Here is a 25,049-nt window from a genome sequence, read left to right as displayed (position 1 = left end):
TCAGACATCAGTTAAGAGTCAACCATATCGTTGTGGATCTGGAGTCACAAATAGGACAAACAAGGTAAGGACGGAAACTAGGGAATAATTCCCCAATCAAGAATGGTTGGGATTTTAAAAAAATGATTTAAAAATTCCACCATTTGTCATACTGGGATTTGAACTCAGACCTCTGGATTAATCACAGGGGCGTCTGGACTAATCTTCTCTTGATTATGCAATAATACAATCATTGCCTCCTCTAAAACTCTCGATCCAAAAATACAATTTCAAATACTCAGGGATAATTAGCAAGTTATGGACTTTTATTTTGTGTCTTTAAGAAATAAGGTAAATAGTTTTTTATTCCTTACTTAGGACTTGGATGCGTAGATGTGTGTATTTAACTAGTATGGGGTCAATAATCCCAGGATGATGTACTTAATGGCTTAAACGCTTGTTGACTTGTCATGATTGCAATGTTTTCTGACTGCTGTCAACTGCATAATATGTTAAGTTACCAGAAGGGCAATTGCTCTGTCTATGAGCCACGAGACAGGAATGATGAATCTTGGTGCTGTATGATCTCAGAACATGCTTGTGCCAGGATGCCACGATTCCTCAGTAGTGAGCACTGTTGCCTCACAGCACCAGAGACTCGGGTTAAATTCCCAGTTCGGGTGACCGTCTGTGCGGAGTTGCACATTCTCCTCTTATTTTTGTGAGTTTTCTATGGGTGCTGCAGTTTCCTCCCGAAATCCAAAGATGTCCAGGTTAATGACCGTGCTAAATTACCCATATCATTAGGTGCACCATTTACGGATAAATGTAGGAGAGTGGGCCTGGGTGGGTTACTCCTCTGTGGTCAGTGTGGAGTTACAGGGCCGAATAGCCTGTTTTCACACTGAAAAGAATTTAACCTGTACTATTTTTGGACAAGACATGAACCTGGCTTGAAAGATTACAACTTTATATGATATGTTTTCACAACGTGGTCTCTTGTTTAATAATAAAAATAGAATCATAACGTCTCTAAAATTTGAAAAAGTGCTGTTTGGCCATTGAGATAAAAACAATGACTGCAGATGCTGGAAACTAGATTCTGGATTAGTGATGCTGGAAGAGTACAGCAGTTCAGGCAGCATCCGAGTCTGCATCAAACCTCCAGTGAGCATCCCACGGAAATTCAGCGTATCCCTACTATCCTGCACGAACCATGACCAATCACTAAACCTGTGCAACTTCAGATGTGGGGGGAATCAGAAGCCCCCAAATGAACCATACGGACGCAGGAAAAATGTGCAAACTCCACAAAGGCAGTCATCCAAACGCTGGAAGCGAATACAGCTGTTTGGTATTGTGAGGCAGCAGTGTTAATCAATGAGCCACAACGCTTCGGATTCTGATTCAACAACAAAACTGATATTCATTACAAAACAAAGTAAGATAAAATAGAGTCATACCATTTATCTACTAACAATGCAAACTGAAAGATTAGAAATCGCAGTAAAAGTAGAAACCCATATTGGCTTTGGAAGTGGGCAATAACAATTTCGAATGTAGGTACTTGAGGAAGGTTTCTGATAGGTTACTCAGGTTGTTAGAAGCACCACTTTGGATTCAATGTATTAACGATTAGGACAAAAGAATTGAAGGTAACATGCAAAATTTGCAGATGGCACAAAGATACGTGGAGTGATCAGTGGCGTTGAAGAGGTGAGGCGGCTGCAAAACGACTTGGACAGATTAGGAGACAGGGCATAAAAAGTAGCAGATGGCTTTTAATGTAGGAAAGTGTGAGACTATACACTTCAGAAGGAGTAATAAAGGCACAGACTATTTTCTGAATGGGAAAGGGCTTCAGAAATATGACGTATAATTGGACTTGTTAGTCCTAATTCATGATTCCATTAATACCAACAAGCAGGTCCAGTTGGCAGTTAGGATTCATTTCAAGACGGCCAAGATATAACACCGGAGATATACTGTTTTGTCTGTATACGAATCCCGTCAGACTACTTTTAAAATATATGATCAGTTTTGGGCCTTGTACTTAAGAGCAGATATGTTGAGTTTGAAGGGATAGTTGGAGGTTTCAAAGAACGATTCTGGGCATGAAGAGCTTATCATATCAGGAGATGCTAAGAACTCTGGATCAGTAGAAGACACAGGTTAGAAATTTGAGGGGGGATCTCATTGTAACTTGCAGAATACCGAGAGACTTGGATACAGTGGGACTGGAGAAGATGTTTGCAACAATAGGAGAGATGAGGATCCGAGGGCGCAGCATTAGGATGAAGGGACGACGATTTCGAACTGACATGAAGAGGAATTTCTTCAGCCAGAGGGTAGTGAATCTTTGGAATTCGTTGTCACAGAAGTCTGTGGTGGGTAGGTCATTGTGTATATTCAAGACAAAGATGTATCAGTTTGTGATCAGTAAGGCGATCAAAGGTCAAGGGGAGAAAGCATGAAAATGATCAGCTATGATCAAGTGGTCGAGCAGACAGGATGGGCGCAGTCATCTAATTTTGCATCAATATCTTACAGTTTTATGAATATCCTAGTTAATTAGACAAACACAGGAATTATATGAGCTGCGACCATGATGATTGAATGACCAAAAATCTCTTTGGTAGTTTGGAGAATCAGAAGTGACAACTTTAGATTGATAGTGCGATGCTTTAAATCTTTGGACCTGACAGATCAACATCACAGAAAGGAGGCCTTTCGACACTTCAACTCTGCCCCAGTCAAAAGAACCAAACTGACATCATTTTCTGTTGCTTTGCCCAAAGCTTTGTAGTTCTATGTTAGGAACAAATTGATTTTCTTTCCTCGGTCTGTCGTCAGAAATCTCCAGGTCTTCATCAAAGAAGAAGATGGTTCATTCCCCTGGAACCTCTCCCTCTCTCACTGCCCGCCTCCCAACGGTAAAATTTAATATTTTTAAGTCTTGGATCAATGCTGCGTTAGCCATCTGTCGAAAACGTCTCAGCCAGAGACAATTGGAAATCATTCTTGATACCCGGGTATCCATTTTTCCCCCTTCCCTACCATCATCAGAGGATTGTTCAGCACTCTTTCGAAGATCAAAATGTTTCTTATTTTCCTCCAAAATACACTGGCACCAGATACATTGCTGATGTTGACAGAGGCACCATGAACTCTGTCACTCTTGTGACATCCCCCTTTATTCTTAATGTGCTCGACATTTGGAAAGTCAATTACAGCAGTACTAGCAGGTCAATGAAATCTCACGCTATACAGTAAAAAGAAGAATAATTAAGTTTTTTAAAAAGAACTTCCCAACAATATTAATCTTAGAAAGCTCCTTTGTCAAGTAAAAGCAAATGCACACAGAATTTGCATCGCACCCAGTTCTTTCTAGTATATAATACTAAACTCTACTTCTTGTAAAGCATGCAAACATGACTTCTTTAATACACAGACCAGTGCCACTGTAATCAACACCTCGGTGTTTTTATCGACACATGAGACTTCAGGTTTCAAACTGGAAGCTGCGACAGTGTCTTCCTGAAGCTTTCAGGCACGTCAACCTCACCACTCTTACTTTTAATAACCGGGGTTTTGCTTTTCCATCTGACTGAAAAACAATACTTCATCTTCGTCAGTCCCAGAGAGTCAACGGTGACTTGATTTCTTTCTACGAGTGCTTGGTTCTATTGCATCCATCTAAGAAGCTCACTCGCTCTGACCTTCTGTTTTTTGGTGAACTGCTTAGTACTTCTATCTTTTCGAACACTTTCACAGGACTGAAAATGAAAACGACTAGAATTTCAAGATTTGAACAAAAGATTGATTTGAATTAACTAAGGATCCCTCAGCAAACTGAAAACCAATATATTTTCAGACCTCTCCGGCAAAACATTGGGTCCTGTGCTGGGTCATAAACAATCTTAAGTTAGCAGAAGGGCATAATTTTATCGGAACCCATTCACTCTCTAGGCAGCCTTCAAAATACTTTTCAAAAGAAACCACCATGCTTACAGAAACACATACTTGTCAATTATTTACCTCAGACACATAGAGAAGTCAACTAGTTACTAACTCAAACCCTGAAATCCACGATGCAGTAACTACCATGAAAGAATATGCACAGCAAGCTTTTTTTTTATTATCTGGCACATACGGGACCTGGTATGCTGTAGTTCAGCAAAAATTCCATTTGATCAAATATACCAGTTGATCCAGATGTCGATATAATCATTTATAAAATACACACTAGTAATTGGAATGTAATGCGTGGAGCATAAATCATCGCTGCTTAAACTTTATTTATAGCATAAATCACTTAAATAATAACGCAACTTTGCCTTAGGAAGAAGCTACGGCGCAGAGACTTCTCACTTACACCCGACGGGTACAACATGATTAAACAGTAAATTCAAGAGTTTTGAGATATATAATTTTTGCCAGTCTATCTAGAGCACCTGTTCACGAGATGCCATTTTAAACAAAACTTGCTTAACAAATGAACCCACAGTTAAAGCCAGATTAGGACCACTTAATTTTGGAATTGTTTATTCATTCATATGGATATGAGAGGGATATACTTCACTTGTGAGAAACCAGGAGACGTTGGTGAGTTGATTGTAATGCACCTTTATGAGTGAAGGTACACAGTAAATAAATAAAATGTGTTTTGCTAACTTTTGATAAATTAACTTGAGCCCAATTTGTGTAACTCTGTGACAATCTGAGATTGTATATTGGATACTAGCCAAAGAATTTGATGGGTTTACTGGCACGGTGCAAAAGAAGACTTCAGTTTAGGACAGGAAATGGAGATGTTGCATTTCACAGAGAAAGTTCAGATCATTTAAAAAAAAACAACAAAACATGAAGTGTTCAAATCAAGTAAATGGCGAAAAAGGATCGCTTTTCATTAGCAGCAGTGTCTATAGCAGAAGGTGCTCACAGAAAACAATCGTGAAAGCAATTCTGATAATTATTCAGGCGCAATAAGCTATTGTGAGGCCTGGTAAAATTGTGAAAACTCAATTAAATAGTGAGTTTAAAAATAGTATTTGGACAAAAGATAACCAAAAAATTACTTTGAACATAAATAAAAAAAAGTAGCAGGAGTAGGCCGTCTGGCTTTTCAAACATCCTCCACTGTTCAATTAGATCATGGATGATCTGTTCGTGTACTCAGATCCACATATTCCCGTTCTCACCGTCCATCTTAATTCCCTTACTGTTCAAAAAATGCTATCTTAGCTTTTAAAACGTTTACTGAAATAGCATCAACTACTTCACTGAGTAAGGAATGCCATAGGTTTGCAATCCTCTGGGTTAAGGAGTTCCTCCTCAATTCAGTCCCAAATCTGCTCACGCTAATCTCAAGGCATGCCCTCTCTTCCTAGTTTCACCTGCCAGTAGAAGCATCCTTTGTACTTCTAATCTAATTATTCCCTCCATAATTGTATGTGTTTCAAACGATCCCTCCTCATTATTCTGACTTCCAATGAATTTAATTCCAGTCTGCTCCGTCTCTCCTCATAAACCAACCCCCTCCACTCTGGAATCAACATAGTGAACCTCCTCTGCACCCGTTTCAGTGTCAGTATATTCTTTCTCAAGTAAAAAGATCAAACTGCACACAGTACTCCAGGTACTCGCCATCACCCAGTTCAGCTGCAACGTCGCCTCCCTGCATTTAAACTAAATCCCTTTAGCAATGAAGGACATTCTTCCATTTATCTTCCTAATTACTTGTTGTACCTGTAGGCCAACCTTCTGCGATTCATGCACAAGGACACCCAGGTCCCTCTGCAAAGCAGCATCTTGCATCTTTTTGCCATTATAGTTATAATCATAGTTACAGTTGCTCCTACCAAAATGGATGACTTAATATTTGTTAACATTGTATTTCTCTGCTAGACCTTTGCCCTCATTTTCACAGTCCTTTGCACACTTTCCTCTGCCACTCATTTAAGTGTCTTCTGTAAATTGTGTCACACTACACATGGTCCCCAACTCTAAATCAGCTATATAAATTCCGAAAAGTTGCAGTCCCAACACTGATCGCTGAGTCACACCGTTAGTCACTGATTGCCAGCCAGAATACCATTCATTTATCCCCAGCTTTGCATCTTTCTCGTCAACCAATTCTCTGTCCATGCTAATACTTTAATAGTAACACCATCCATTCTTATCTAATGCAGCAGCCTCTTTTGTGGGATCTTGTCGAAGGCCTTTTGGAAATATTGATACACCACATCCACTGGGGCCTCCGTGTCTACCTTGCTCGTAATATCTGCATAGAATTCCAAAAAAAGTAAAACATGACCTGCCTTTCATGAAGTCATGATGTGTCTGCTCAACGGGACAAATTCTAATGAGATGCCTTACTATTTCTTCCTTAATAATAGACGTTAGCATCTTCCCCACGACAGAAGTAAGACACTTGGTCTATAATTCACCAACTTGTTTTGATTTCGCTTTTTAACAATGGTGTCACATTTGTTGTTTTCCAATCTGCTCTGACTGCGCCAGCGTCCAACAAGTTTTGAAAAATTGCCACCAGTGTACTTGTTACTTCTCCCACCATCAGGCAGAAAAATGGGCAAAAATTAGGGAGATTGCAGCTTGCTGCGTGGAATTTTCACATAATTTTCACAAGAATGATAGCACCACCTTTCCGTGTTAGTTTGTGATCGACTTCCGTTGTGCTATTTCACATGCTGGGTGTTTGACATTTCCTCTTCATTTCATTTCAAGATTGACGACGACAGTTCATTTCTGTGGTGAAACGTGGAGGAGTGGGCAATATAGGAGAAACAAGACATCTGAGAAATAATTTCTCCAAGAGTCAGACCAAAGATGATGAGAATGCAGCTTTTGTGGAAAATCCTTCTTCTCTCTCTGTGTTTGCAGAGTAAGTATTTTCTGTCTGCAGTAAGGTCAAAAGAAATATATTTGGTTAATGTTACTAGTCTTGTAAATGGACCAGCATTCTCCAGTTGTTGAAGGATTCTGGAATTGAGCACTAAAGGTAAAGTCACCATTACCGATTGCTCATTGATTAAACAGACGTGACTGCTGTTAAAATACCCGAGTTTACCATGCCTCAGGCAAATTGTGAGTTTAGGAAAGAGAGCCCTTCGTGGTAATTTCGGCTAGAACAGGAGTTGAACGCTTGCTGCTCGCGTCCGGTACGGTGGTTAAGTGTTTTCCAATGCTGCCTTTCAGGTCCAAGGTTGCGGGTTGAACCCTAGCTGCGGATGAAGGAATGCGTGGGGTTTTGCACCTTCTCTCACTGACCTCAAGCGCTCCTGCTGATTGCTCTTGTTTCCTCCTGCAGTCTATATATGTGTACGTTTGGTGGACGATAAATTCCCCTGTAGTGTCCAGCATTGTGGCAGGTTAGGTGGATTGCATTATTTGGTTTGGATGGGGTGGCCTTCTGAGGATTGGTTAAGACTTAATGGGCCGAAAGGCCTCTTTCTGCACCTTCAGGATTCTGCAATTCATGACATTGCAAGCCAATCTTTTAGGCCAATGAGCAAACTGACTGCATCGGATGGTTTGCACTTAAAAATTAACGAATGCTGTTCTGTTTTCTTCTTCTATGGACTCTGACGAGCCAGCTCAGAACCAGTCCCTGGGGTGAAGAGATTATCCAAAGGAAGCTATTCTAATGCAGTTTGTTAAGGTAGAAACAGGTAGTATCCACTCAGTCTGACAGATAACTTCAGCTGGAGGTTATCCAAATCGCTTACTACGTTTAACTTCAGGCGAGTGTGGCAGTCAAAAACCAGTCCTTGATTACTTCTTTCACTTCTGCGCTAGATTAGTGTGAACGATGAAACTGGACACCCAGATACATTCATTCTTAACTCATCGATAGCACAGGTAAAAGGTACTTCGATTGATCATGTCTGTGGTAGTGAAAACCAACCAGCTAACTATTCAAACCTATTTCCCCATAGCCTTGGCAATGCAAGTGCACATCTAAACACCTCAGCAATAGAATGAGGGTTTCTGCCTCTACCACCCTGATAAGCAGTGAGTTCCTGATTCCGTTCATTCTCTGGGTGAAAAACCTTTCCTTTACATTCCCTGAAAACGTCTGCCCCTTACTGAAATCCATGCCACCGAATATTGATCCATCCATCAAGGGGGAGGGGCTTTTCTTAAATCTATCTATCCCGTTAATGTCGTGACAAATTTTATGCATTTCAACCAGTTCTCTCACAATCTTCACTACTCTATTTATATAAATGGTTTGGATGTGGACATCAGAAGTATGGTTAGTGAGTTTCCAGTTAACAATGAATTTGATTGTGTAGTGATAAGCAAAGATGTTTATCTCACAGCACAATGTGACCTTGACCAATTCTGCCAGTGGGATGAGGAATTGCAGGTGGCCGTTAATTTGGATGAATGTGAGGTGTTGCATTTTGATAAGGCATTCCAGGGAACGACTAGATGTTAGGACCGTGGACAGTGCTGCCGAAAAAGATGATATTCGGGTTATTCGGGAAGCACAAGGGGTTATGAGAGAAGTTATAAGGAGGTAGTCACACCTCAAGCACCAGAAAAAGGCAGATGCGTTACAGTCAGGGGACGGAAAGGGATCCCCTGTGGACTATTCCTTCAATAACAATATATCATTTTGTCCACTGTTGCGGGGATGGGGCTGGGGTTGGGTACCGGGGTTAGCCACGAGGCACAAGTTTCTGGCACAGAGTCTGTCCCTGTTGCTTATAAGGGAAGGAGGAGAAGAGCAGAGCATTAGTCATTGGGGACTCCATATTTACGGGGGCAGATATGGGAACGAGACATTCACACATACATAGAGTCTTAGCGATGTACAGCACGGAAACAGACCCTTCAGTCTTGTCCATGCCGACCAGATATCCCAACCCAATCTCGTCCCACCTGCCAGCTCCCGGCCCATATCCCTCCAATCCCTTCCTCTTCATAGACCACGCGGAGATGCATTTTAAATGTTGCAATTGTACTTGCCTTCACCACTTCCTCTGGCAGCGCATTCCATGCACGTAAGATGCTCTGTGTAAAAAAAGTTGCCCCTTAGTTCTCTTTTCTATCTTTTCCCTCTCACCCTAAACCTATGCCCTCTAGTTTTGAACTCCCGCATTCAAGGAAAATACTTTGTGTATTTATCCCATCCATGCACCTCATGATTTTCTAAACCTCTTTGTTGTCACCCCTCCGCCTCCGACGCTCCAGCGAAAACTGCACCAGCCTATTCAACCTCTTCTAAAGATCAAATTCTCCAACCCTGGCAACGTTCTTGTAAAACATTTCTGAAACCTTTCAAATTTTACAACATCTTTCTGATAGGAAGAATACCAGAAATTCACACAATATTCCAACAGTGGCATATCCAATGTCCTGCACAGACGCAACATGACCTCACAACTCTTGTTCTCAATACTCTGACCAATAAAGGAAAGCATAACAAACGCCTTCTTCACTCTCCTATCTACATCCGATTCCACTTTCATGGAGCTATGATACTGCACTCCAAGGTCTCTTTGTTCAGCAACGCTCCCTCGAATCTTACCATTAAGCGTATAAGTCCTGCTAAGTTTTGCTTTCCCAAAATGCAACACGTCTCATTTATCTAAATTAATCTACATCTACCATTTCTCAGTCCATTGGCTCATCTGACCAAGATCCCATTGTTATCCAAGGTAACATTTTTTGCTGAACACTGCACCTTCAATTTTGATGTCATATGCAAACTGACTAACTACAGTTCTTATGCTCACATCCAGTTCATTCATATAAGTGATGAAAAGTAGTGTATCCAGTCCCGATCCTTGTGGCACCCCACTGGTCACAGGCCTCTAGTCTGAAAAGAAAACTCTCCACTACCATCCTCTGTCCCCTACCTTTGAGCTAGTTCTGTGTCCAAATGGCTCATTCTCCCTTTATTCCATGAGAGTTAACCTTGCTAACCAGTGTCCCATTGGGAACCTCGTCGAACACCTTAGTGAAGTCCACATAGATCACGTCTACCGATCTGCCTTCATCAATCTTCTTTGTTACTTCGACAAAAAATATATCAAGTTTGTGAGCCATGATTTCCCACGCAGAAGGCCATGTTTACAATTACTAATCAGTCCTTGCTTTCCAAATATATGTATATCCTGTCCCTCATGATTTCCTCCAACAACTTGCCCACCTTCGACGTCAGGCTCACTGGTCTGTAGTCCCCGGCTTGTCCTTATCACCTTTCTTAAACAGTGGCATCACGTTACTCAACCTCCAGTTTTCTGGCATGACGATCGATGATATATTATCTCAGAAAGAGAACCAACAATCACTTCACTAGCTTCCCACAGATATCTAGGTTATACCTGATCAGTTCCTGGGGATTTATTCACTTTTATTCGTTTCAAGACATACATCACTTCTCCCTCTGAACTATGGGTTTTTTTTTCCAAGATGTCACCATGTGCTTCCCTGCATTCTATATCTTCCATATCCTTTTCCACATTAAATATTGATGCGAAATACTTGCTTAGTAACTCCCCCATCTCCTGCGACTACACACAAATGCCGTCACTTTGCTTATCTTTGTGGGGCCCTAGTTACCCTTTTGTCCTTAACGCAGTTGTAAAAACATTTGGATTCTCCTTATCACGATTTGCCAAAGCTATCTCATGTCCCTTTTTTGCCCCCCGATTTCTCTCTCATGTATACTCCCACTACCTTTATTCTCGTCGAAGGATTCATTCGATCTCTCCTGTCTATGCCTGCGATATGCTTCCTTCCTTCTCGTAACACTCAATTTCTTTTGTCATTCAGCATTCCCCATACCTTGCAGCCTTTCCTTTCACCCTGACAGGAATATGTTGCATCTGGACTCTCGTTATCTCATTTCTGAAGGCTTCCCATTTCCAGCTGTCCCTTTACCTGTGAATATCTGCCTCGAATAGCTTTTGAAAGTTCTTGGCAATATTGACCTTTCTCCAACTTTGAACTTCAACTTTTAGATTTCGTCTATCTTTTTCCATCACTATTTAAAATCTAATAGAATTATCGTTGCTGGCCCCAAAGTGCTCCCCGACTAACACCTCAGTCACCGGCTCTGCCTTATTTCCCAAGAGTAGGTCAAGCTTTGCACCTTCTCTAGTTGGTGATTCATACTGAATCAGAAAAATTTCTTCTGCACACTTCACAAATTCCTATCCATCTAATGCTTAACACTAAAGCAGTCCCATTCGATGTTTGGAAAGTTAAAATCCCTGACCATAACCACCCCATTATTCTTACAGATAACTGAGGTCTCCTTACAAATTTGTTTCTCAATTTCCCTCTGACTCTTAAGGAGTCTACAATACAATTCCAGCTAATCACCCTTTTCTTATTTATCATTTCCACTCAAATAAATTTCCTGGATGTATTCTGGGAATATCCAACCTCAGCACAGCTATAATGCTTTCCCTTATCAAAGACGCCACACCCCTCCTCTCTTGCCTCCCTTTCTGCCTATCCTGTAGCATTTGTATCCTGGAATATTAAGTGGCCAGTTTTGTCCTTCCCTGAACCATGTAGCTGTAATTGCTAGTCCCGGGTTTCTAACCATACCATAAGTTCATCTGTCTTCCCTGGTAAGCCTCTTGCATCGTAATAAATGCAGTTTAATTGATATGTCCTACTTTATTCTCTGCTTTGTCCCTGCCTGCCCTGAATGTTTGATTCGCTTCTTTTCTCGACTGTAATAATTTCAGATTGATCTCTTTCCTTACTATCTCCCTGGTTCTCACCCCCCACTTTAGTAGTTTAAATCCTCCCAAGCAGTTGTAGCAAATCTCCCTGCAGGTATATTAGTCCCCTACCAATTTAGGTGCAATCCGTCCTTCTTCTGCAAGTCAATTCGAACCTAAAACTGCTTCCAATGATCCAGCCCCCTACCAATTCTCATGCAACACGTCCATCTTGTACAGGTCACTTCGAACCGAAAAAATCTTCCAATGATCCAACAATATGAAGTACTCATGGTTGGTGTGTTGCCTCCCACGTGCCAGGGTTCGTGATGCCTTGGATCATGGTTTAGGGATCCTTTAGGGGGAGGGGGAGCAGCTCCAAGACATGCTCCTCATAGGCACTAACGACATAGTTAGGAAACGAATTGGGGATGTAAAGCTGAAATTCGGGAACGTTTGTTGGAAGTTTAGTGCTGAGACAAGCCGAGTTGTTGTCTCTGGTTTGTTGCCCGTGCCACGTGCTAGCGAGGCAAGGCATAAGAAGAGAGAAGAATTGAACACGTCGCCACAAGAATGGTGCAATTGGGACGGTTTCTGATACCTGGATAACTTGGTGTCATTCTGGGGTAGGTGAGACCTCTACAAACAGGATGGTCTACACCTGAAACAGAGGGGTACCAATATTCTGTGGGCAAAATTGCCGAATGCTCTTCGGGAGTTATTAAATTCATTCAGCAGGCAGATTGGGGCCGAACTAATAGTTCCATTGTTCAAGAGGATGCGAGTAGTGAAGTCAGAAATAAGGTTTCACGGTTGCAAGAGTTCAGTGGCAAACAGGAAGCTGGTTTGACGTGTGTCTACTCCAAAACCAGGAGCAACCGGAATAACTGTAGATGAACATGCAGCATGGGTTGGTACCTGGGCCTTCAATGTTGTGGTTATTTCAGAGACTTGGATAGAACAAGGACGGGAATGGTTGTTGCAGGTTCCGGGATTTAGATGCTTTAATAAGAACAGAGCAGAGGTGTGGCATTTATAGTCAAGGAAAGTTTGACGATGGCAGAAAGGATGTTTGAGGACTCGTCTATTCAGGTAGTATGGGCTGAGGTTAGAAACAGAAAAGGAGAGGCCGCCCTGTTTGGAATTTTCTGTAGGCTTCCGAATAGTACCAGAAATGTAGAGGAAACCATATCAAAGATTGTTCTGCATATGAGCGAGAGTAACAGGGTAGTTGTTATGGGGGACTTTACCTTTCCAAATCTTGCGTGGAAATACGATAGTTTGAATAATTTAGATGAGTTAGTTTTTGTCTAAGGTGTGCAAGATATTTTCCTGATACATTATGTAGACAGCCCAAGAAGGGGCCAGGCCACATCGGATTTGATATTCGGTAATGAAACTGGCCAGTTGTTGGATTTGAATGTAAGTAAACACTTTGGTGATAATGACTACAATTCAGTTATCTTTACTTTTGCGATGGAAAGGGATAGGCATATACCGCCGTGGAAGAGTCATAGCTGGGGAAAGGCAATTATGATGCAAGTAGTCAAGATTTAGGAAGCATAGGCTGGGGAACGAAAGTGCAGGGAATGGGCCCGATTGATCTGTGGAGTTTATTTAAGGATTAGGTGCAGCAATTCCTTGACAAGTATGTTGCTGTCAGGCAGGGAGGAAGTGGTCAAGCGAGGAGCTGTAGTTTATTAAATAAGTTAAGTCTCTTATCAAGAGAAAGAAGAAGGCTTATGTTAGGATGAGAAGTGAAGATTCAGTTAAATGTTTGAATGTTGGAAGACTGCAAGGAAACACCTAAACAGAGATCCAAGAAGAGCCAAGAGGGGACATGAGAGGTCATTGGCAGACAGGGTCAGGGAAAACCTTAAAGATTTCTCTCGGTACATCAGGAATAAAAGAATGCCTAGAGAAAGATTAGGGCCAATCAAGGATAGTAATGGGATGTTGTGCGTGGAGTCTGAGGAGATAGGAGAAGCGCTAAATGATTTTTTTGTCAGTATTCACACTGGAAAAAGACAATCTGTCGAGGAGAATACTGAGATGCAATTACTGTACTCGACGAGATTGTGCCTCACTTGGAGGAATTGTTAGCAATTCTGGAAAGTGTGAAAATAGATACGTTCCCTGGGCCGATGAGATTCATCCGAGGATTCTCTAGGAAGCCAGGGAAGTTTATGTCATTATCTCCAGGAATAGTGCTAAAAGAGTGAAGGAGAGCAAATGTTGCCCTCTTGCTCAAGAAGGGGAGTAGAGTCAACCCTGGTAATTATAGATCAGTGAGCCTTACGTTGGTTATGGGTAAAGTGTTGTAAAGGAATATAAAAGATATGATTTTTAACCATCCAGAAAGAAATAAGTTGATTAGGGACAGTCAACACGATTTTGTGAAGGGTAGGTCGTGCCTCACAAACTTTATTGAGTTCTTTGAGATTGTGACCAATCAGGTGGATGCCACTAAAGCGGTTAATGTGTATATGGATATCAGTATGACGTTTGATAAGGTTCCGTACTGTAGGCTATGACACTGATGCAGAGGTATGGGTTTGAGGGTGATTTAGCGGCTTGGAATTGGCTGCTGAAAGAAGACAGAGGGTGGTGGTTGATGGGAAACGTTCATCCCGTACTTCAGTTATTCCTGGTGTACCGCAAGGATCTGTTTCAAGGGCACTGCTGCCTGCCATTTTTATAAATTACATGGATGAGGGCATAGAAGAATGGGTTAGTAACTTTTTGGATGACACGAAGGTCGGTGGAGTTGTGGATACCGCTGAAAGATGATTCGTGATAGAAGTGAGAGAGGCAGGTTAGTTGTCATGGGGTCTTCAACTTTCCAAATATTGACTGGGAACAGTGCTATACATGGGTCAGTTTTTGTCCAGTGTGTGCAGGAGGGCTTCTGACATAGTATGTGGACAGGCAAACAAGGGGTGAAGCCACATTAGATTTGGTACTGTAATGAAACTGGCCAGGCGTTAGACTTGGAAGTAGGTGAGTACTTTAGTGATAGCGATCACAATTCTGCTATGCTTACTTTAGTGACAGAAACGGACAGGTATATACCACTGGGGAAGAGTTACAGCTGGGGGAAAGGCAATTACGATGCGATTAGGAAAGATTTAAGAAGCATAGGATGGGGAAGGAAACTGCGGGGAATGGACACATAAGAAATGTGGAGCTCATTCAAGGAAAAGCTCCTGAGTGTCCTAAATAAGTATGTGCCTGTCAGGCAGGGAGGAAGCTGTAGAGCGCGGGAGCTGTGGTTTACAAAGGAAGTGGAATCTCTGGTAAAGAGGAAGAAGAAGACTTCTATTAGGAAGAGATGTGAAGGCACAGTTAGGGCGATTGAAGATTACAAGGTAGCCAGGAAAGACCTAAAGGAAGAGCTCAGAAGAGTCAGGAGGAGACATGAGAAGTTGTTGGTGGATAGGATCAGGGTAAACCCGAAGGCTTTCTGTAGGTATTTAAGGAATAAAAGAATGACGAGAGTAAGATTAGGGCCAATCAAGGATAGTAGTGGGAAGTTGCGTGTGGAGTCAGAGGACATAAGGGAAGCACAATGAATATTTTTCAACAGTATTCACTCTAGCAAATGGCAATGTTGTCGAGGAGAATACAGAGATATAGGCAACTAGACTAGGTGGGATTGAGGTTCACAAGGAGGATGTATTAGACATCCGGCAGAGTGTGAAAAGAGATAAATCCCCTGGGCCGGATGGGATTTATCCTAGGATCTTCCGGGAAGCTAGGGAGGAGATTGCAGGGCCTTTGACATTGATCTTTAAATCGTCATTGTCTACAGGAATAGTGTCAGAAGACTGGAGGATAGCAAATCTGGTTCCCCTGTTCAAGAAGGGGAGTAGAGACAACCCTGGTAATTATAGACCAGTGACCCTTACTTCAGTTGTTGGTAAAGTGTTGGAAAATGTTATAAGAGATAGGATTTATAATCATCTAGAAAAGAATACTTTGATTAGGTATAGTCAGCACGGTTTTGTGAAGGGCAGGTCGTGCCGCACAGACCTTATTGATTTCTTTGAGAAGGTGACCAAACAGATAGGTGCGAGTTAAACGTTTGATGTGGTGTATATGGATTTAAGCAAGGCGTTCGATAAGGTTCCCCACAGTAGGCGATTTTTCAATATGTGGGGGAATGGGATTGTGGTTGATATAGCAGTTTGGATCAGTAATTGGCTTGCTGAAAGATGACAGAGGGTGATGGTTGATGGGAAATGTTCATCCTGGAGTCCAGTTACTAGTGCTGTACCGCATGGGTCGGTGTTGGGTCCACTGCTCTTCGTCATTTTTATAAACTAACTGGATCAGGGCGTAGAAGGGTGGGTTAGAAATTTGCAGACAACACTAAGGTCGGTCGAATTGTGGATAGTGACGAAGGATGTTGTAGGTCACAGAGAGACATAGGTAAGCTGAAGAGCTGGGCTAAGAGGTGGCAAATGGAGTTTAATGCGGACAAGTGTGAGGTGATTTATTTTATCGGAGTAACCAGAATGCAAAGGACTGTACTAATGGTAAGATTCTTGGTAGTGTAGATGAGTAGAGAGATCTCGGTGTCCAGGTACACAGATCCTTGAAAGCTGCCACCCAGGTTGACAGGGTTGTTAAGAAGGCACACAGTGTTTTAACTTTTATTAATGGAGGGATCGAGTTCCGGAACCATGAGGTTATGCTACAGCTGTACAAAACTCTGGTGTGGCCACTCTTGGAGTATTGTGTACAGTTCTGGTCACCACATTGTAAGAAAGATGTGGAAGATTTGGAAAGGGTGCAGAGGAGATTTACTCGGATATTGCCTGGTATGGAGGGGCGGTCTTGCGAGGAAAGTCTGAGGGACTTGAGGCTGTTTTCATTAGAGAGAAGAAGGTTGAGAGGTGACTTAATAGATACATATAAGCTATTCAGAAGGTTGGATAGGGTGGAAAGGGAGACCCTTTTTCCAAGTATGGCGATGGCGAACACGAGGGGGCATAGCTTTAAATTGAGGGGTGATAGATATAGGACAGATGTCATAGGTAGTTTCTTTACTCAGAGAGTAGTCAGAGTATAGAATGATTTTCCTGCAATGGTCGTAGATTCGCCAACTTTAAGTGCATTTAAGTCGTCATTGTATACATATATGGACGTACATGGAATAGTGTAGGTTAGATGGGCTTCAGATTGTTATGACTGGCTGGCTCAACATCGAGTGCCGAAGGGCCTGTACCGCGCTGTAATGTTCTATGTTCTATATTGCAGGTTACAGAGGGACATAGATAAGCTGCAGAGCTGGACTGAGAGGTAGCAAAGGAGATTATTGTGGAAGAGTGTGTGATGATTCACTTTGGAATGATCAACAGAATAAAGAACACAGGGCAAATGTTAAGAGTCTTGGTAGAGTAGATGAGTAGAGAGATCTCGGTGTTCATGTGTATAGATCACTGAAAGTTGCAACTCAGGTTGATAAGTTTGTTTAGAAGGCATACGGTGTGTGAGCCTTTATTGGTAGAAGGACTGTGTTTCACGCCACGAGTTGATGCTGCAACTGTCTAAAACTCTGGTGTGGCCACACTTGGTTTATTGTGTACAGTTCTGATCACCGCGTTATAGGAAGGAAGTGGAAGCTTTGTGAAAGGTTCAGAGGACATTTACTAGGGTGTTGCCTGGTACTGAGGAATTGTCTTATGAGGAAAGGCTGAGTGACTTTCGTTAGAGGATAAAATGTTTGAGAGGTGACTTAATTGAGCACACATAAGATAATCAGAGCCTTTTTCGTCGGATGGTGACGGCAAGAACGAGGTCATTTAGCCAAGGTCATTTATCCTGGGTTGAAGAGTCCAAGACTAGTTGTCAATGGTTTAAGGAGAGGGGGCTGATTTAGAAAGCATCTAGGGCGGGGGTGGGGGGAGTAGGGGTAATACTGTCATGCTGAGGTTGGTGCATTGTTGAAATGAGCATATTTTAAAAAACATCCTGAATGGGTGCATGCATAGGAAGGGTTTAGATGGGCATGGGCCAAATGCTGACAAATGGGACCAGATCAGATTTGGATGCCTGATTGGCATCGGGACTATGACTTTATGTCTATATCACCCAGTGTGTCCAATCTCTCTTCATAACTGAAATTCTCGAGCACAAGGAAACATCCTGTTAAATACCCTCTGCACCCCGTCTAGTTATGTCTCATCTCTCCTATGATGTGTCTTGCAAATCTGCACACAATACTCTCGCCTGCAGCCAAACCAAGCAAGAACTTTGGGCATTAACATTTTTGAAGAAGATTACTCCTGTCAAAGCTCTTTTAATTCAGCATAATTATTCTAACCAATAAGAGATTTCATTGTTCTTATTTCGTCTCTTTTAACATCCAATTACAAATTAGACAGTCTGCTCGTTTTCAGAACTATGTGAAAACAAGTTTGTATTATGTAATTTTCCTTTCTTAATAAATACAGCACAAAAAACAAAAATCCACAGAGTTGCCTGAACCAGGTTTCTGTGATTATCGATTGGTGGGTGCCAATAGGAGTGTATTTCTCTTATTTGTGCAATAAATTAAAAAAAAAAGAATTGTAGACGCCGGAAATCTAAAACGAAAAGCAGAGTTTGCTGGATAAACCCAGCATATTTGGCAAACGTCTGTGGAGAGAAAGCTAAATTAAACCTTGCAGTGCAGTCACTCTTCTTCTTTATCTCGCTGTTGGGTTCCAATCTACCTGCCAACAACCTTCAATGATAATAAGAGCATAATAAGACACAACAAGTAAGGATCTGATTGTGCATAATGGAACGGTTAACCGAGTAAGCCAACTATTACTCTTTCATTTCCCCACAGTCTTATGAACATCATGCATTGTAATATTTATGACATTCACTTTTGGAACGTTGTCGCTGTATGAATTTCTCTAATACTCTGGTGCTGATATTAAATTATCGCCACAGTGACAGATCACTGTCTGTAGAGACAACATGGTGCACTCAGAAACATTGGAAATCCTCGTCTGCACAAATGCACTGTTTCAAAGTGTCACAGGCCTCAAAACCGTTACTCTTTGCTTGTCCCTCTGTACAAATGCTGGGATTCCCCATGCTTTCTGTTTTTTTTCTTTCCAATGCCATGATCCTGTCCTTTAAATTAAAAACTGAATTCAATGTCGGGGGATTTAAGCTCACGATGTGATGGTTAACTTAAGAGGTATCCTCAAATTATTCCAAAGCTGAGTCTATGCTGCTGCTTAGTGATTAGCAGAAGTATTCACCCCATCATCCTCACTCCCAACCAAATCTCATCCAGCAGTGCAATTCCCCAGATGTGACCGCATTACCTTACCTGGGCTCCTTGACCCGAGCTAAAATTGATCCACCATACATGCTTCGAAACCTACCACCAGGCTTCCGCATACAATATGCTGCAGTTTACCCGGGACTTATGTATGCATTCAAATATCTATCCAGCCAGTCACTGCACTCACTCGCTGGCACTCACTCACGCACTGGCACTCACTCCCATATGCACTGACACACACACACACACACACACACACACACACACACACACACACACACACCTATGACTCATCACTCCTCCTTGACAGTCATACACTCACTGGCTTATACTCATTTACTCAAGCACTCACTGACACGTTCACTTATTCACTAGCAGACACTCATTGACACTCACTGGCAAATCATTCACTCAGTCAAACACTCACTCACATGCTCACTGGCACTCACCCACTCATTTACCCCCTCACTCATCCTTTCACTCACTCACTCGCTGATACATTCACTCACTCACACTAGCTCACTCATTTATTAACTCATAACATGTGCTCACTCACTACTGGGGTTCACTCACTCTTACTCTCCCTTACGCACTGGCATTTATTCATTCTCCGACCCTCTCACCTCACTCACTCAGTCATAGGACATAAAACATAGAAGGTGACAGTTCTGAGGAAGTGTCTCTCGACTGAAATTCTAGGTTTGATTTCATCCCACAGGCATTGCTACGATTTTTGTTTATGTTAAAGAACAGAATAGCAACAGAAGACCTTCAGCTCAATAAGTTGTGCCTAACATGACGCAAAAGTAAACAAATCTTTCTGCCTGCCCTTTGTATATACCCCTCCATTCCTCGCATATTCATGCACTTATCAACAGTCCCTTAAACGTGCCTATCACATCTGCCTCCATCACCACTCCTGACAGCGTGTTCCACTCTCCTATGAATCTCTGTATTAAAAAAATGCCCCTCACACCTCCCCGATCATCCTCAGTACACGCCCCTTAATATTAGGCATTTCAACTCTGGGAGCTAAATTCTGATTGCCAACTCTACCTATGCATCTCATAATTTTATAGACTTCTATCTAGTCTCCCTTCAACCTCTGCTGCTCCCGGGAAAATAACCCAATCTTTCCAGCCCCTCGTTATCACTCATACCATCTAATCCATGCAGCTTGCCCAATGCTTCCATATCCTTCCTGCAAACTGGTGACAATATTTGAATGCAGTACTGCAAGTAAGGCCTAGCCAAAGTCTTATAAGGCTGTTGCATGACACCATGGCTATTGCACTCAAATTCCCAAACAATAAAGTCAAGCAGGTCATGTGTCTTTTTTTTATCACCCTATCTCCTGTGTGTCGACTTTCAGGGAAGTATGGACTAGAATCCCAAGATCACTCTGTACATCAATGCTGTTTCGCAACATGCCATTAACTGTATACCTGCATGCCTTAACATTTAATTCCCTGATTTGGAGCATCACACGCTTACCCGGATTAAAATCCATCTGCCATTTCTCCACCCATATCTGCAATTGATCTATATCATTTGACAAACTGCTATACTATCCACATCTCAATCAATATTAGTGTTGTCTGCAATCTTACCATCCACGTACATTTTCAACCAAGTCGTTTATATATATATATATAGCACAAACAGCAGCGATCCAACCACATATCCGTATGGAATACCGCTAGTCACAGACCTCTAGCTTTGAAAAACACCCTTCCACTATTACTGTCTACCGTCTATGCCAAGCCAATTCTGAATCAACGTGGTCAATATATGGTGGATCCCATACACTTTAATCTTCTGGATGAGTGTACCATGAGGAACTTGGTTGAAAGCCTTAATAATATTTATTTAAACAATATTCACTGCTATACCATTAATTAAATTCTTTGTCACCCTTCGAAACAGGAAGGACGAATAAGAATGGGAATACAGGGTTAACCGTAGGGTTCTTAGTAAGGTGGAGGAGCACAGGGATTTTGGGGTCTATGTTCATAGCTCTTTGAAAGTTGCCACTCAGGTGGCTAGAGCTTGTAAGAAGGCCTATGGTGTATTAGCGTTCATTAGCAGAGGGATTGAATTCAAGAGTCGTGAAGTGATGTTGCAGCTGTACAGGACCTTGGTAAGGCCACATTTGGAGTACTATGTGCAGTTCTGGTCGCCTCACCTTAGGAAAGATGTGGAAGCTTTGGAGAGGGTGCAGAGGAGATTTACCAGGATGTTGCCTGGAATGGAGAATAGGTCGTACGAGGATAGGTTGAGAGTGCTAGGCCTTGTCTCATTGGAACAGCGAAGGATGAGGGGTGACTTGATAGAGGTTTATAAGATGATCAGGGGAATAGACAGAGTACACAGTCAGAGACTTTTTCCCCGGGTACAACAGAGTGTTACAAGGGGACATAAATTTAAGGTGAAGGGTGGAAGGTATAGGGGGGATGTCAGGGGTAGGTAGGTTCTTTACCCAGAGAGTGGTGGGGGCATGGAATGCGCTGCCTGTGGGAGTGGCAGAGTCAGAATCATTGGTGACCTTTAAGCGGCAATTGGATAGGTACATGGATACGTACTTAAGCTAGGACAAATGTTGGGCACAACATCATGGGCCAAAGGGCCTGTTCTGCGCTGTATTGTTCAATGTTCTCTCTCATCCCTCATTCATTAGCTCTCACTCACTTACTCAATCTCGCTCTCCCTCAACCACTCCCTCCCACACTCACTCACTGACTCCCACTATATAACTGCCTTGAACTGAGCGCCAAATATTCGTTCATTAATCACCTTTTCATTTATTCGTTCAATCACTCATTGTTCTCGTTGACTAACTCACTCCCAAACTTTCTCTCACTCACTTACTCACTCATTCATCGCTTCCATTCAGTCCCTCACTCACTGGCACGGTATGGCTCACTCAAAGCATGAAGTCACTCTCCTCATTCATGCACTCTCTCACTCTCTGACTCACATGCTCACTCACTCCATCCCGCACCCAAAGCTTTTAATGAATATAGGCCAAATGGCAAGTATACAACAGTTTGACCGCAGGTTATCTCATTAAATGGTGTAACAGGCTAGAGGGGATGAATAAACTACTCCTTTTCCTGTGCTTCGATTTTCCTATTTTTTACATCATAAAAGTACCTCGTTCCAGGAATCAGGATGGTGATCATTCTCTTGAATACTTCAAATCCAACGGTGAAAGCCACCAGAACTTTACACAGCCCTCTTCGACTGTGTCAGTAATACAATGAGCAGTTTCAAATTGCACTACATTTGTCGCACAGCCCCATACTATTTAATGCTGTTGAATTGTGAATAAATATTTAAAATGATATCACTTGATTGTCAAATGAGAGTGAATATTGCCTCATGTTTTGCCAGATGTGAACTTGCCCACCTTCACATTAACGCCCTGGTAGACCGATATAATTGACTTTCTTTTTATCTGAGTCTAGAGTCATCGTGGTCTATAGCACAAAAAAACGCCCTTTGGCCCATCGACTCTGTGCTAATCAAAACAAAAACGCCTTAACCATTCTAATCCAATTTCCCAGCCTTGACCCAGAGCCTTAACTGCCTTGGCATCGAAGTATACATCTAAATACTTCTTAAATTCTGTTTAGGTGTTAGGCGTCTCCCAAGCATACAGGCAGTGATTCCAGATTCTCAACACCTTCTGAGTAAAATAGCATTCCATCACGTTTTGTTGAACCCTCCTACCGCTTATTTTAAAGATATGCCCTGGTCACTAATTCATCCAGCAAGAGGAATTGTTTCTTCTAGTCTACCCTATGTGTATCCCTGATATTTTTACTCATTTCAATCAGGTCCCCTATTCTACTTCAAGGACAACAATCCTCGTCTGTCCATAGCTGAAACTTTCATGCTTAACAGGGAGGAAAATTTTTCAGCATGGAACGAAATATATTGCTTTCTTACTTAAATATTGGGATGAGACCATTTAATCATTAATGCTTGATAATAGGTAGTGCATGGAATACAATTGGTAATGAATGCTTTCTTTGTTACATGACATACTTAATTATCAATTCTTGCTCATAGTGAGGGCATGGTAAATGACAGATAATGCATGTATCATGTTAAGTATTACTGCTTAATTGTCAATGTTTTATCTCAGTTAGTGAATGATAGAAAACTGATAGAGCATGCTTTATATGACATGTTTAATTACTGATGATGTATCAATCATAGCACAAGAGACACCTTGTTGAATCTTCTCTTCAGTGCTATCACACCCCTCCTAAAATGTGGATTCCGGAACTGCACATTGTGGCCTAACTAATGTTTTCTGCAGTTCTAGAATCACCTACGTGATTTTATGCCTCAATAGTAAAGGTCTGATTCCGATACTGATTCCCAGTAAATTGGCCACTTTTGGACATTCTACATGGGCTGTCTCTCCCGAAGGGCACAAGTGGGAATGACAGGGTACGAGTTCAGCCTTGCTGTAGAAGCAGCCATCTGATTGCAATAGAGTACATTGTATAGCAGAATAACGTAGTTGCTTTCCACCATCGAATTAGTAGGGTTTATAAAATTGAGGCAATGGGGATCCGACACATTTGTATCTACGGTATGGCAGCATGACCGAAAGAAAATCCACTTTCTTTCACAGACCAGCGAACGTCTGCTCTGAAAGCTACGGGAAAATGTGTCAAACTGGACATGGCAAAGAATTCGGCCGCTTATGTATTCACCCAGGACGACATCACCGACCAGGCAGCAATTGATTATATCAGAAAGGAATGGCAAGACCGAAGAGATTTCCTTGAAGTATGGGAACTTGCAAACAGAAGCTTGGGGCAAAATTGCATTATGCCACCAGGATTGCGCAGGGAGCATTTGATGGCTATAAATGCTTACACTCAAGAATCCAGGTTATATGAGGAATTTAATGAAGCCACCAGAAAGTATGGAGCAAGCGACGCCATCTATCAAACGAACTTCCACTTCAAAGGTTTCCATTATCTCCTCTCTATAGCACTAGCTAAGTTTCAGCAAAAACAGCGCATCACCTTCAGGGGAGTTCGGATCGTATTCAACGCCACAAAGGGAGAGGAAGTCCGGCTGGGCCAGTTTTCTTCGACCTCGTTAATGCGTTCAATAGCCATTAGCTTCATGAACAGCAGGTCGGATGCTAACACGCTATTCGAAATAAGGACGAGGCTGGGAGTGCTCATCCGTGAATTTTCGGACATGGAACATGAAGAAGAAGTCATGATTCCACCCACCGAGGTCTTTGAAGTTGAAGACACGCCGCAGTGGGAAAAGAAAGGCAGTAAGAAGTGGATCAAGATTAAACTTGTTTCGAGAAGGAGCAAGGGTATCAGGGTGACAGTTGACACATGCAATGGCGCATTCAAAGTCAAAAGAAGGAACATCAACTGCTCCAAACTTGGTCAGCTCTTACGAGGCATAGAACCTTCCTGTATCAGCAATTAGAGGCTGATAGCTAACTGTTTATAAACGCTTGATAATAGATAGTGCATGGCGCATACAGATGGTATATTCTTCAATTTTTAAAGTACATTATTGGTTAACAATTCTCGCAATCATTAGTGCATGGCATGTAACTGATAATTTTGCATCATTTTTTATATTGCATGCTTGATTATCAATGCTTGATCATAGTGCATATTATATGACTGATATAACATGCTCCATGTTTCATATAAGATATTTGAGTAACAATGCGTGATGATAGAAAGTGCTCGTTATTGAACTGATAGTGCATTCTTCGTGCTTTATATTATATTATTGATTATCGATGTTTGATAAATGTGCCGGTCATGTAATTGATGATACATGCTTGAGGTTTTTATATGCTTGATAATCAATGTTCGCTAATCAATAGTTAATGATATATAACTAAGAATGTATGCTTTATGTTTTGTATAAGATACTTTATTACCAATGGCTGATAATAGATTGTGCATAATAGATAAATGGTAGTGCCTACTTCATGCTTTATTTTACACGCTTAATTATCAATGCTCATTAATGGATATGCCTAGTAAATAACCAAAAGAACATGATTT

General features: G+C 41.8%; 1 protein-coding gene across 1 annotated transcript; it reads left to right on the top strand.

The window, feature by feature from the left end:
* Positions 1-24,510, top strand: LOC140468516 (NAD(P)(+)--arginine ADP-ribosyltransferase 1-like). Its single transcript, XM_072564600.1, has 3 exons — positions 1-64; positions 6,727-6,883; positions 23,627-24,510. The coding sequence occupies exons 2-3, from the start codon at positions 6,829-6,831 to the stop codon at positions 24,451-24,453; spliced, it is 882 nt and encodes a 293-aa protein (XP_072420701.1). The 5' UTR covers positions 1-64; positions 6,727-6,828; the 3' UTR covers positions 24,454-24,510.
* Positions 24,511-25,049: the final 539 nt, after the last annotated feature.

This window comes from Chiloscyllium punctatum, chromosome 47, assembly GCF_047496795.1.
Source record: "Chiloscyllium punctatum isolate Juve2018m chromosome 47, sChiPun1.3, whole genome shotgun sequence".
NCBI lineage: Eukaryota > Metazoa > Chordata > Chondrichthyes > Orectolobiformes > Hemiscylliidae > Chiloscyllium > Chiloscyllium punctatum.
Note: the sequence above shows the minus strand (reverse complement) of the source record. Positions and strands in the feature narration are given on the sequence as shown.